The 13,336-nt window shown below is 41.4% G+C and overlaps 1 protein-coding gene across 4 annotated transcripts in view; it reads right to left on the bottom strand.

The window, feature by feature from the left end:
- The window catches only part of SH3PXD2A (SH3 and PX domains 2A), a 350,853-nt gene that overhangs the window by 172,072 nt on the left and 165,445 nt on the right, over positions 1-13,336 (bottom strand). For all 4 annotated transcript variants that reach the window (XM_069753686.1, XM_069753687.1, XM_069753685.1 and 1 more), the window contains exons 4-5: positions 4,038-4,114; positions 2,771-2,862 (exon numbers count right to left, since the gene is read on the bottom strand). In XM_069753686.1, coding sequence (XP_069609787.1) covers positions 2,771-2,862; positions 4,038-4,114 — 169 coding nt within the window. The remainder of the gene's footprint in view (positions 1-2,770; positions 2,863-4,037; positions 4,115-13,336) is intronic.

Genomic DNA, 13,336 nt, shown 5'->3' with positions numbered 1-13,336 from the left:
CCCTTAATTGTAACTGAGCAGGAAGGAACAGGATATTGAACTACAGATAAATGAACCAGCATCAAGTCAGGAGAGAAATCTGCATGGTAATAGATTTCTAATTAAGTCAGATTACTGCCACAACAACTGACTGTTCACTGTTCAATCACCCTTAGGGCTGAGTGAGCTGTAACTTTTTTTTTCCACAGTTGGAAGTACTGCAGGTCAGGCTCTTTCATCTTCTTGGCAGTTAAACTAATAGGTTTTGGTGGGTCATGTCCTCTGCCAGATGTACTGCTTTATCTAAAGAGGATCTATCACCAGATTTCACATTATAAACTGTAAGCACTATTCTATAGAACTCTAAGGGCTCATTCACACATTCCGTTTCTTGCATACGAGTTCTGAGTTTTTTTTATACCTCTCATACCTAAAATAGTCAACGGGGTTGTTTAATTATCTGTGATTCTTTGCGGGTCAAGTCAAGTAATCCATGTAAGACCATGGAAACATGTCCGATATTGATCCGAGTGTCGAATCAAATTCGGGAAATGCAAGTCTACGAGTCTGTGAAAACTGCTGCAAAAAAAGCCATAATGCACAGCAATGTAAAAATGTCATTGTTGTGCACATGTTCCATCTTATGTCACTTCTTTTAACCACTTCAGGGATCGGAAACTGTGAAGTGGTTAAAAGTGGTGAAATGCCAACTCTTCTTGGAGTATAGAACAAAAGCCACCGGCTGAGAAGCCTCCACAAGAACGACAACAAAGCTCAGGAAAATGTCAGTGTTACGTGTGCATATACCCAAATAAACGAATATATAGCTGTTGTGTAATTAATTTTAAATGTGAGTCCAAGAGTTCTGTTTAATAGTATATGCTCCTTGTAATGTAAAATCTGATTAAAGTTCTCATCCACCAATATGTTATAATATATCTATGTAAGGGACCTAGGTATTTATTGCTCATATAGAGTTGAAAAATTCCTGCTTCCCTTCACGAAGTGGATCTCTCAGGTTAATATGCTGTCTATCTAAGGGAATAAGCATTGAATAATTGGGGTAGGCAGTAGGCACAGACAGTACTGCTGTGGTGGAAAGGCAACAGTTCGGTGGAAAGGACTCTCCTGATAGAAGAACTTTTGTAGGACCTCTCAATCCATATACAGCAATGGGGAAAACAAATAACGTTGTGACGTTGTGGACAAACAGTAGTGGAAAAAATAAATCTAAAGGTACCGTCACACTGAACGATATCGTTAACGATATCGTTGCTTTTTGTGACGTAGCAACGATATCGTTAAGGAAATCGTTATGTGTGACAGCGACCAACGATCAGGCCCCTGCTGGGAGATCGTTGGTCGCTGAGGAAAGTCCAGAACTTTATTTCGTCGCTGGATCTCCCGCTGACATCGCTGGATCGGCGTGTGTGACGCCGATCCAGCGATGTCTTCACTGGTAACCAGGGTAAACATCGGGTTACTAAGCGCAGGGACCTCGGGATCGTCTGTGTGACAGCTCTCCAGCGACCAAACAGCGACGCTGCAGCGATCGACATCGTTGTCGGTATCGCTGCAGCGTCGCTTAGTGTGACGGTACCTTTACAGTTTATACACCCAGTCATCTGATAAGAGATCATGGTATAGAGGTCAGAAGAAAATCTGTTAAACCAGATGTAGACGTCCAAGAAAGTTTAAAGGTACCATCACACTGAACGATATCGCTAGCGATCCGTGACGTTGCAGCGTCCTGGCTAGCGATATCGTTCAGTTTGACACGCAGCAGCGATCAGGATCCTGCTGTGATGTCGTTGGTCGCTGCAGAAAGTCCAGCACTTTATTTTGTCGCTGGACTTCCTGCAGACATCGCTGAATCGGCGTGTGTGACGCCGATTCAGCGATGTCTTCACTGGTAACCAGGGTAAACATTGGGTTACTAAGCACAGGGCCGTGCTTAGTAACCCGATGTTTACCCTGGTTACCAGCGTAAAAGTTAAAAAAAACAAACAGTACATACTTACATTCGCTGTCTGTCCCCGGCGCTCTGCTTCTCTGCACTGGCGGTGAGCGCCGGCCAGCCGGAAAGCACAGCGGTGACGTCACCGCTTTGCTTTCCGGCCGCTGTGCTCACAGTCAGTGCAGGAAAGCAGAGCGCCGGGGACAGACAGTGAAGGTAAGTATGTAGTGTTTGTTTTTTTTAACTTTTACGCTGGTAACCAGGGTAATCATCGGGTTACTAAGCGCGGCCCTGCGCTTAGTAACCCGATGTTTACCCTGGTTACCGGCATCGTTGGTCGCTGGAGAACTGTCTGTGTGACAGCTCTCCAGCGACCAAACAGCGACGCTGCAGCGATCGACATCGTTGTTGGTATCGCTGCAGCGTCGCTTAGTGTGAAGGTACCATAAGGATACATTGGTTATATTGACTAATGCACTCAGACGAGACCGACGCCCAGCACCGCTCCTAGCAAAATGATAAACTAAAGGTATAGTATATAGTGTACATATAGGGATTAGAATGAAATAATGACTCCCAGGGAACAAATTACTGTCTCATAATAAATTACTATTTTCAGCCTCTGCTCACTGTCAGTGTCCGGAATAAATGATGCCAACATATTGGTGGCTACAAATAAGACTGAATATATCCCTCAGACCGAATAACCGAAATGCGTGGATACAAGTTGCTGACATCCAATTTTTGGCTACCTGTTCTGTTGATCTATTGATTATATAGAATATTTGTAAATCAAAGCAAAGTAGCGAGCACACACGGAAAATGTCCACTTACTCTTTTGGTGGGTCCAGGTCTTCAGGCCGAGCTTCAAAGAACCTTAAGACCTCTTCACAGCGTGATATATGTGCTGGTAATTTAACTAAAGCCTGGAAAGTAAGAAAAAAATTGTAAGGCCATGCTTACATCTGCATTGGACACAACTTTGTAATTTCCATGAAGAAGATGTCCGATACCATGACCGAAACACAATGGGCCACATCGGCTCCATCAGGCACCAATGGTGTCCTTCATGTGTCAGTGTTGAAACTGCCATTGTGTTTTTTCTTCAAAGGAAAATGTAAAATATACTAAACTATGGAGCTTTGGTCCCAACCTCCTGAGGCACAGCTAGGCAAATTGTGGCAACATCCGGCCCTCTTGGTGTTCCACTCTGGTCTGTGGACCCAGACAGCCAGAAGACTAAAACAGTGGCCCATGGGCTGCAGCATGCCCTCACCTGTCGTGAGTCTGCCGATGCCCGCTGTCACAACTATCCACATCCCCGGGATGCAGACAGCAGTGAATACACTGGTGGAGGAGGGGCCGCCGGTTCCGTCTTACATCAATCAGCATTAGTGACTGCCAGCAGATGAGATTACGTCACTTCATCACGTCTGCTGTGTGGAGAGACAGTGCACCAGAGAAAGCAGAGCACCGGGGGAACGGAACAATGTATGGGTTTTTTTTCAATGTGTATAGGATGTTTTCATGTGAGGGCTCATACTGTATATAGAAAGTCTACATGGGTGCAACAGTGAATATAGGTGCAATGGTGGGTTCATTATATATATAGAAACTATATGGGGGCTCATGCTGTTTAAAGAGGGCTATGTGGGGGCTCATACTGTATATAAGAAGTTATGTGAGGGCTGATATTGTAAATAGAGAGACTATGTGGGGTCTGATACTCTATATAGGGGGCTAGGTGGGGACTCATACTGTATATATTAGGCTATGTGGGGACTCATGCTGTATATATTAGGCTATGTGGGGGCTTATTGTATAGAGGCGCTATGTATCCTGAGCAGAATTAAATTTCATCCTATTGGTTCGGCCCAGAACAACAGTCACAGTCTCTCATGTGGCCCCTCGAAAAGATTAATTTTCCCACTCCTGTACGAATATTATTATTATTATTATTATTATTTATTATTATAGCGCCATTTATTCCATGGCGCTTTACATGTGAGGAGGGGTATACATAATAAAACAAGTACAATAATCTTGAAAAATACATGAAATATGAAAAGTTATATGCACAATTCTAATATCATGTCCATACCCTGCAATACTCATCAATGGGCTTCAGTCTCTTCACAGCTACATCACGTATATGGCTCCTCCGGAACAATATTTTACCTAAATTAAAAAATATATATTATAATATAAACTACACTGCAATATCAAAGGAACGCACGGTGATAAAGCACAAATAAGAGTGCAATATTTGCTACTATAGGATTGTTATTCCCCACCAAAACCTGCTGATAGCATACTTGCATTACTTTACAGTGAAGTGATGGTTATGTCTTATTAATATTATATCTTCTTTACTAACATGGATGCTTTATTCACTCGTGCAACCCTTTTGTCTTAGGACTCACGCACATAATCGTAGATTCTCTCATGCGAGAGATTCGGGACGATTATGCTAATGACACTCAGCTCGAGGGTCAGAGGTTAAGCCGAGTGTTATCTTCGTGTGATCCGATTCTCTCGTACGCAAGAATCGTATCACAGGTATGGAGAAGATGGAGAACTTCATTTCTCCATCTTCTCCATTGTCTGAGTCTGCGGATGTCGAACTGCTCTCGGATGTCATCCATAACAATAATAATAATTGTATTTCTATAGCACCAACACATTCCGCACCACTTTACATTTTAGAGGTGACTTGAACAGACAATAAAAGACATTACAGAAAAACAATATTCACATAAATCAACCGATACCAAGAGGATTGAGGACCCTACTCGCAGGCTACAGTCTATGAGGAAAAAGGGAGACACGAAAGGTGGATGGTAACAATTGCTTGTATAGCGTTTAGTAAGAGGGAGACTGATTAGTACAGAGTTGCAATAGTCCAGACGAGAATGAATAAGAGCGACATTAAGATGTATTGCAGAATCAAAGTAAGAAAAGGTCGAATTCTAGAAATACTTTTGAGGTGTAGATGACATGAGTGGGCGAGTGATCAGATATGGGAAGTGAAGGAAAGATCTGAGTCAAGTATGACCCCACGACAGTGGGCATGTTGCTGGGGAGTAATGGAACCACCCACGAAAATGGCAATATCGGCCATAAGTAGGTTAGTGAAGGGAGGAAACACAAGGACTTTAGTTTCAAATAGAGGGAGGACATGATGTTAGAGACAGTGGAAAGACAATCACTGATGATTTGTAATAATGCATATGTGATTTAAGGAGTAGAGGTGTATAATTTGGTGTCATCAGCATAAAGGTGATACTGATAACCAAATCTACTGATTATTTATCCAATAGGGGGAGTGTACAAGGAGAAGAGGAGGGGGCCTAGGACTGATCCTTGAGGAACCCCAACAGTAAGGGGGAAAGGAGAGGAAGAGGAGCCAGCAAAATATACAGTGAAGGAGCGGTCAGAGAGAAAAGAGGAGAACCAGGAGAGAACGGGGTCCTTGAGGCCAATGGGTCGGAGCATAGTGAGGAGGAGCTGGTGATCCACAGTGTTGAATGCTGCAGAGAGATCCAGGAGAATCAGGAGTTGGTAGTGATCACTAGATTTTGCTGTTAGTAGATCATTAGAGACTTTAGTGCGGGCAGTTTCAGTAGAGTGTAAAGAGCAGAAAGTGGATTGTGGAGAGCAAAAAAGAGAGTTATCTTAGAAATAGCGGATTAGACTGGAGTGGACCAAGCGTTCCAGGAGTATAGAGATGAAGGGAAGATTAGAGACAGGTCTATAGTTAGCGGCACAGTTTTGGTCCAGGCACGATTTTTTAAGTAATGGATGTATGTTGGCGTGATTAAATGAGGAGGGAAAGATACCGGATGAGAGACAGAAGTTGAATATTTTAGTTAGTCGAGTGGTGACAGCTGAGGAAATGGACTGGAGGAGATCCGAATGCAGTCTGATATTTCACATGCACCCATTGACATGTATGGGTGCACATGGTCTGAACAATGGAGATCTGCACTGCCCCATAGTACAACATTGGTCCAAGCGCTATCTGATAAAACATTGGCGAGCACTCAGCTGTGTTACACTCTCATGTGACCAAGTATTTTTAAAGCAATATATGCGTTTGTGTAACAACAAAGTATCATTTGTGTGTATTTGTTTCCTCAAATTGTGGTCTTTTTGAGCTTAGAATTTCTGCTTTATCGATTGTTTAAAAACAGTGATCTCTACAAGTTTTTTGCATTTCTCACATAAAGTCTGCACCAGTTCTATATTGTGAAGAAGATACACACATCTGTATAAGAAGGAGTTTTACGCTTTAAAATATACAATATGGTCACTAAGAATTGTTTTACCACATGATATGAACTGAATTGAGCCTAGAATGAGGCATATAAAAGTACAGCGACCAAATTTGAGGCACTGAAAGAGTAAAAACCAACCACACCTTTAGTTTGCAGGAAATTTATCATGCTGATTAGTAGTGTGGATATACAAAACTGGGGATTGATGTACCCCTGTGGTTATGTACACATAAACTGAAAGAATTACTGAAACATTTAATTCCCTTTTTTTTTGTTTATTTCAAAATGTAAAATCTCTTAAAAAAAGGCTAAGGGTATGTGTCCACGTTCAGGATTGCATCAGGATTTGGTCAGGATTTTATGTCAGTATTTGTAGCCAAAACCAGGAGTGGAACAATTAGAGGAAACGTATAATAGAAACATATGCACCACTTCTGTATTTATCAGCCACTCCTGGTTTTGGCTTACAAATACTGACATAAATTCCTGACCAAATCCTGATGCAATCCTGAACGTGGACACATACCCTTAATCTGATACTAGACGATGGAGCCAAATCCAGTGTACCACTGTGTAGCCAACATATTCATGTTCATCAGATTTATCATTTCTAACCCACTGAGTAGTAAATAGACATTACAAAGATCCTATTTAAAAAGATCCCATGCTGCTTCATCTGGAAAGTGCCAAGGTTTTTGAAAAACTAGTGACCTTGCTAACATACTGTACGCTAAGATGCACAACGGTGTCCAAGAAAATCCATCTATCTCAACACTGGGACCATTGTGCATTTACATGGAAATCATTTACCCAACTGGTGAACAGTGTGGTGTCTTGACAATCCAGTCCCTCTCAGAGGCGGTCAAGGGATCTGTATTCCCCAAATGGGATATGCACAACACAATTAGACAGTGTTCCTCAAATCAAATTTGTTATTAGCAAGTAATATTTATTTGGCATACAACAAAAGAGAGTTTCACAGTGACCGCTAGTTTGGCTCCTTGGCATGTTCAATGTTTTGCTATCTTCTTACAGCCTTCTCCTGCATTGTGGGCCTCCACCATTTTCATTTTCATAGTGCTAGACAGCTGCTTAGACGAACCCATGGCTGCTGTTTTTTGACACAAGATTAGAGGAGGCTGGGTTTTTATAAAAATTTGCATCACCTGGCCTTTCCTAATGATGATCGTGAACAAACCAAAACCCTAACAATTAATTAATTAATTAAGTCTGAAACCTTGGTCAAAGTTATCTGAGCACACAAATCTCCACAGATGCCCAGACTTTTGCATAGGCCCATTTTCCTTTTTGTAATTTTTAAAATGTAAAAATGAAAATAGATCCATTTTTTTCCTAAAATACAAAGAAAATGTGTCATCTTTAACTTTAAGGAATCATTTAATCTTCAACTTGCCTAACTGATCACAAAAAACAGTAAGCCCAAACTTTTCCATGCCACTGTAATGGTACTGTGTAACAAGGCTTACCAAAAAAATAAGACATGGCCTCTAAACAAAAAATATGTGAAGAAGCTCTAATTTTAAGGGGAATACTGATTGGATACTGATGAATACCACTCAGAACACATGGTCAGGAGCTCAAGGTAATATTTTGACTACCCATCTCCTTTCTAGGATTCTTAGGTTTTAAGGTATATGGTGAGTTGGTCGCATTTGCTTTGAAGTCCAGACTGGATCATGGGTATCAACAGAAGCGATCTTAGACAGAAGAGGGCTTTTGTGCAAGAACAGCATAAGGGTCTTTTGTATTCCAATACCTCATTATAACTCACAATTCCGCCTTGCTTTGGAGGCGGAAGTGGGTTCCTTTACCTCTTGGGCCAGATTTCACCAATGGTATGTCCGCCCATGGATATCAAACCTTGCACCTGACATCAGGTTTTATCTAATGCTAACAGATTATATCCTTCCGAATTAGGATCCTAATGATCCTTTCAATACTACACTCAATGCCAGGATACCTCTAAAAAGAAAATTTGCATGTTACTAAGCACTGAGTGGTCCCATGGGTGTGTTTGGACCAACCTCGAAGCCTGCTGCGAACTCGCTAATCTGGCCACTCAGCCTTTGATTGATGGGCCCGGTTTAGCGCAGTTCACAATAGGCACTGAGATTGGCCTATAAACGCTCAGAAATCTTGCAATTTTCACGTTGGCCACCGAGCTCAACACTACAATCACACTTCCTTTTCTGAGCACATGAGTTTCAGCAGTCTCATTATCATCACATACAGGATTTACAATGATAGCTCAAAGTACAGTAAATAACACAAGATCCACAATTGAAAATAATTGATGGTCACAGCTCACCTCTTCCCCCTTACATCACAATGACCTTTGCCCAAATTAAAGTATAAGCACAAAGCTCTGGTGTAGAAGTCAATGCACTACTCTACTGCTAACTATGTCCAAGTGGATGCAGAAAAGGAAGTTTAATACTAATGTTATGCACGTGGTTCTTGAGCCACTGTGCCATGGTTTGGGGAGAGCCTGGAGAAACGTAACTAAGTGTGCACCTGACTCTTTGCTAGAGCCCCTGATGATGGGGTTAGATTTGACGCCAGGTACTATTCCACAACAGACCCATGTAGCCATGGCAGCGGACCTCCACAGGGGACAGGGAAGAAGGACAGGCCAGTAACAGGTTAGTGAGGTGGTACGGTCCAAGCAAGACTGGAACAAGAGTGCGGGATGGCCACAATACGGGATCAAAAAGCAAGTTCTCAGGTACTAGTTCTGACTGGGTAGAAAAGCTGCACATAAAAAGGACAGATGGATCAGGATCAGGACTGGGCTCAGGCAGGATGGATTCAGGTACGGGAACAGCAAAGCACAAAGGATCAAGGGCACAGGAACCGTACAACTAACTACAGCAACAAAGAATCACAAGGACCAACTAAGTTGCTAAGGCAGAATGCCTTATATACAAGACAGCTGGGGCTGTCTTTAGCAATGTGTGAGCTGGCCCTTTAAGAGTCAGGGAGAGCCCGTGCACGCACGCGGATGGGTATGTACACACACTGGCATCCCTGCAGGGAGGAGGAAGAGGCCACATGACGGGGCGGTGTCCCAACAACTAGGCTTCGTGGCCAGTGTAAAAATTACAAGAACTTTTTTATTTTATTTTTTTTTAATATCGACATGGGACATTACAAAAAAAGTCAAAATTTAAAAAAAATTATAATTTCAAAACTTAAAAATAAAAAGTACATGCTAATGTAGAAGGAAACCTACAGCTGGAAGAGGCTTTAGAGTTTAAACCAAATAAATAAAAGATGTAACTGAAAGGAAAAAAAAAAGAGTTTAGCCAAAAACCACACTAAGGAAAAATCTGGAATAATAAGAGCACTAAAGAGATTCACAATGAATAATCACTTCCATCTCTCACATTATTGTCTTCAAAACAAAGATAAGAAAACAGCTGGAAAATGTGACAAGACAACTGATGTTTTCAAAGGCACCAGTTCCAATCTTTATCAAAAGGGAAAATTAGGCAAGTTGGATTTTTTCACAATTTTCACATCAGAATCACTGATGTATCATGAGTTGAAACGAGGACCCCAGAGCTCTTGTGAATACTGATTATTAACCACCCCACTCAGAACACATGGACAGGAGCGCTGAGTAACTTTTTGACTACCTGTCTCCTTTCTATGATTCTTAGGTTCTTAAAGTACATGGTGAGTTGGTGGCATTTGCTATAAAGTCCAGACTAATCACTACTAGGACAACCCCTTCTTAAACAAAATGTTTGGCCCGATAATATAATGAAGTCTATACTTACCTCCCGTGCCAGCTCAGTTCCAGCGGTGTCTGCACTCACGGTCCCGGGGCTGTAATGTGGTGGAATGACACATGATGCCCGGCGCCCAATCAACGCTGGTGTCACTGTCTCCGCCTTCGGACAGACTGAACATCAAGAGTAAGTCCAGGATGAACTGCAGCCATGGCTGGTGGAGACAGTGATGCCAGTGTTAATTAGGTGCATATGTCACAACACCGCATCACAGCCCTGGGACAACGAGTGCCGTCATCAAGGGAACGGCACCAGCACGGGAGGTGAGTATATAGGAGGCTATGTGCGGTCTCATACCGCATATAGCAATATAGGAGGCCATATAGGGGCTCGTACTGCTTATAGGAGGCTATGTGGGGGATCATACTGTATATAGGAGGCTATGTGTGGGCGCATACTATATATAGGAGGTTATGCATGGGCACATACTGTAGCATATATAGGAAGCTATGTGGGGGCGCATACGATATAAAGGAGGCTATGTGCAGGCTCATACTGTATATAGGAGGTATGTGCAGGCTCATACTGTATATAGGAGGTATGTGCAGGCTCATACTGCATAGAGGAGGCTATGTGCAGGCTCATACTGCATATAGGAGACTATGTGGATGCTCATACTCCAGAAAGGAGGCTATGTGCAGACTCATACGTACAGTATATAGGAGGCTATTAGCAGGTTCATATTGCATATAGTAGGCTATATAGAAGCTCATAATGTACAGTACAGACTTAAAGTTTGGACACACCTTCTCATTTAAAGATTTTTCTGTATTTTCATGACTAAGAAAATTGTACTTTCACACTGAAGGCATCAAAACTATGAATTAACACATGTGGAATTATATACTTAACAAAAAAGTGTGAAACAACTGAAAATATGTCTTATATTCTAGGTTCTTCAAAGTAGCCAATTTTTGCTTTGATGACTGCTTTGCACACTCTTGCAATGACGAGTGGCGCCCCATGCTTGCGCTGTGTCAGGCGGCTTCAGCCGCACATAGTCAGTGAAACTGGGTACTACACACAGCTTCAGTGCTCATGCGTGGGGAGCACTCGTCATGGTGCATGCAAATCTCCCCTGTCGACACTGCGCAAGTGCAGGTCCACAAAACACTGCGCAAGAGCTGGATTTTTCATAGCGGATTTGAGCGACGTTGGCGCAACCCCGGGAACATCATTCAAATAGCATGGGTGGCGACAACCGTGACTGAATGAAATGACGCACACCCCTATGACTAAATGAGCATGTACGATCTAACTATATAAAGTGCTTTTCACAAATGATTAGACCCCCATTTTTGATTTAAAAAAACATGTTAGTGATGCACAATGAATCACTAACAAAGCACTAGACCCATGGACAAGAGTAGCATTGTTTTGTGAAAAAAACAATCAAACAGGGTTTTCTTTTCTAGAACCCTATTCTGCAATCCTGGACAACCTATTTACCACATATAATTCACACTATCTAGTCTCGCTTATTCAGATACACATGACAGTGACCTCACCACAAGCCATGAGATAAGTCATGTGGCTGCCGCAATCCTCTTCCTAGTATACAGTATTCGAGATCTGGCACTGAGGTCTCCTTATGTCACTGTGATGCAACAGCATTTCCCCCTCCAGCTGTAACACTCAACGGTGGGAAATCTTGGGGAGGTGATATGAGATATTGTAGACAAACCTAAACAACATATAGACATGTTTCCCTCTAGTTACTGACATGCAGAATTGCACAGATACTATATACTCTACCTTATGAGTGTAGTAAATTCTACCTAAAACTCCCTTGTGTTTATGATTTTGTGTCACGTAATGCACTGAGCTATAACAATTTTATTGTCCCAACGTGATGCAGGACTAAAAAAAATTTATTGTGGTAAAAATACCATTTACAGCCATTAATAAAACCACATCAATTATCTACACACAAATAGTTCCAATGTATCTGACCTATGAGAACACAACAGAGAACTCAGATGTTAAAGATTACAGTATTATTTAGATTTTTGTAGGAGCAGATAACACTGTGGTTGCACTTTAGTCAGGGTGCACTTTTCTGTATTTAGTAGGTTTCATTTAATCATCTATAAACATAATGCCGGTATGAATTGCCAGAGGGTTGTAATTTGGTTTCATCAGTTCATAGCACATTTTCGCGGGAGGATTGTAGTTTGTAACTTTTGGCAAAGTTCATTCACTTTTTTTAAGTCTAAGTAGTGGGGTCCTCCTTGACCTTTTTCCATAGGTCTTTATTTTTTTCAGTGTGAGTCCAAGTTGAAATCTTCATTCTTGATTACTCCAGTTCAGGCTGACATTTTATGGATTTCTTACGTAGGCACTTTGCTGCATTTTTAACCAATCTTTGAAGGATTCTCTTATCATTTTTCCTTTTCCATCATGTCCTGGAAGGTTCTTGACTGATTCATAGATAGCAAATTTCTTGACTACAGTTGGAACATTTGGTGTAGGGATGTCAAGGTCGTTGAATCTAGTCTTGAACCGTGTGGACTGCTTGTGGTAGGTGATAATAACATCATAACTGGTATGCTCAGACAGCTCTCGCAATTTTCCTATTGCATTTTTGTCTCTGATCAAGTTTTTATTTATTTTTGTGACTTGTGCTCTTCTGAATCAAGTGATATCTATCCAAACAGTTTCACTAAAATATTTACTTCCAGAGATCTTTTACACTGTACTTAATTTTCACTGGTGCCAATAATGTTGACCACAGTTGCAAATCTAACTAATAATTGCTTAGACAAAAATTACGTAGATCTTTAAGGTGGATTATTTACTTTACATGAACCATATAGAAAAAAAATATCCCAGCATATATTTTTTAAAAGCTATCCAGTTAGGCCAGTCCCTTTTTTGTTAGAAGGATTCCTCTATTACAATGGTGTCCCTGGGTTAGGACTCCCAGCAATGATCGTTAATGTGATGGAACCCAGAAGCCAGTGTTCTCTAAAGGGCATCCACAGGGAAAACAAAGCTTTACACAGTTACTATTAGGAGTTTTTCAGGCTAAAAATATTGATAACTTATCCTTAGGGTAGGGTTACAAGACTGTATTTTCTCCTTCCGAGAAAATCGGTCCAATTATGCTACTCACGCTTTCATCAAACTCTGAAGAGTTTGATCAGAGTGGGATCCGATTTTCTCAGATGCGGAGAGTTAAAAAAAAAATATATATATATATAAAAGTTTTTAAATTTCTCCATTCATTCTGCCCGTGAAAATTGGACCATACTTTAATGTCATCCAAGTGTGGTCCAATGTTTTTCGAGGACCTATAGACATGAATG

Source organism: Ranitomeya imitator, chromosome 2, assembly GCF_032444005.1.
Source record: "Ranitomeya imitator isolate aRanImi1 chromosome 2, aRanImi1.pri, whole genome shotgun sequence".
Lineage (NCBI taxonomy): Eukaryota > Metazoa > Chordata > Amphibia > Anura > Dendrobatidae > Ranitomeya > Ranitomeya imitator.
Note: the sequence above shows the minus strand (reverse complement) of the source record. Positions and strands in the feature narration are given on the sequence as shown.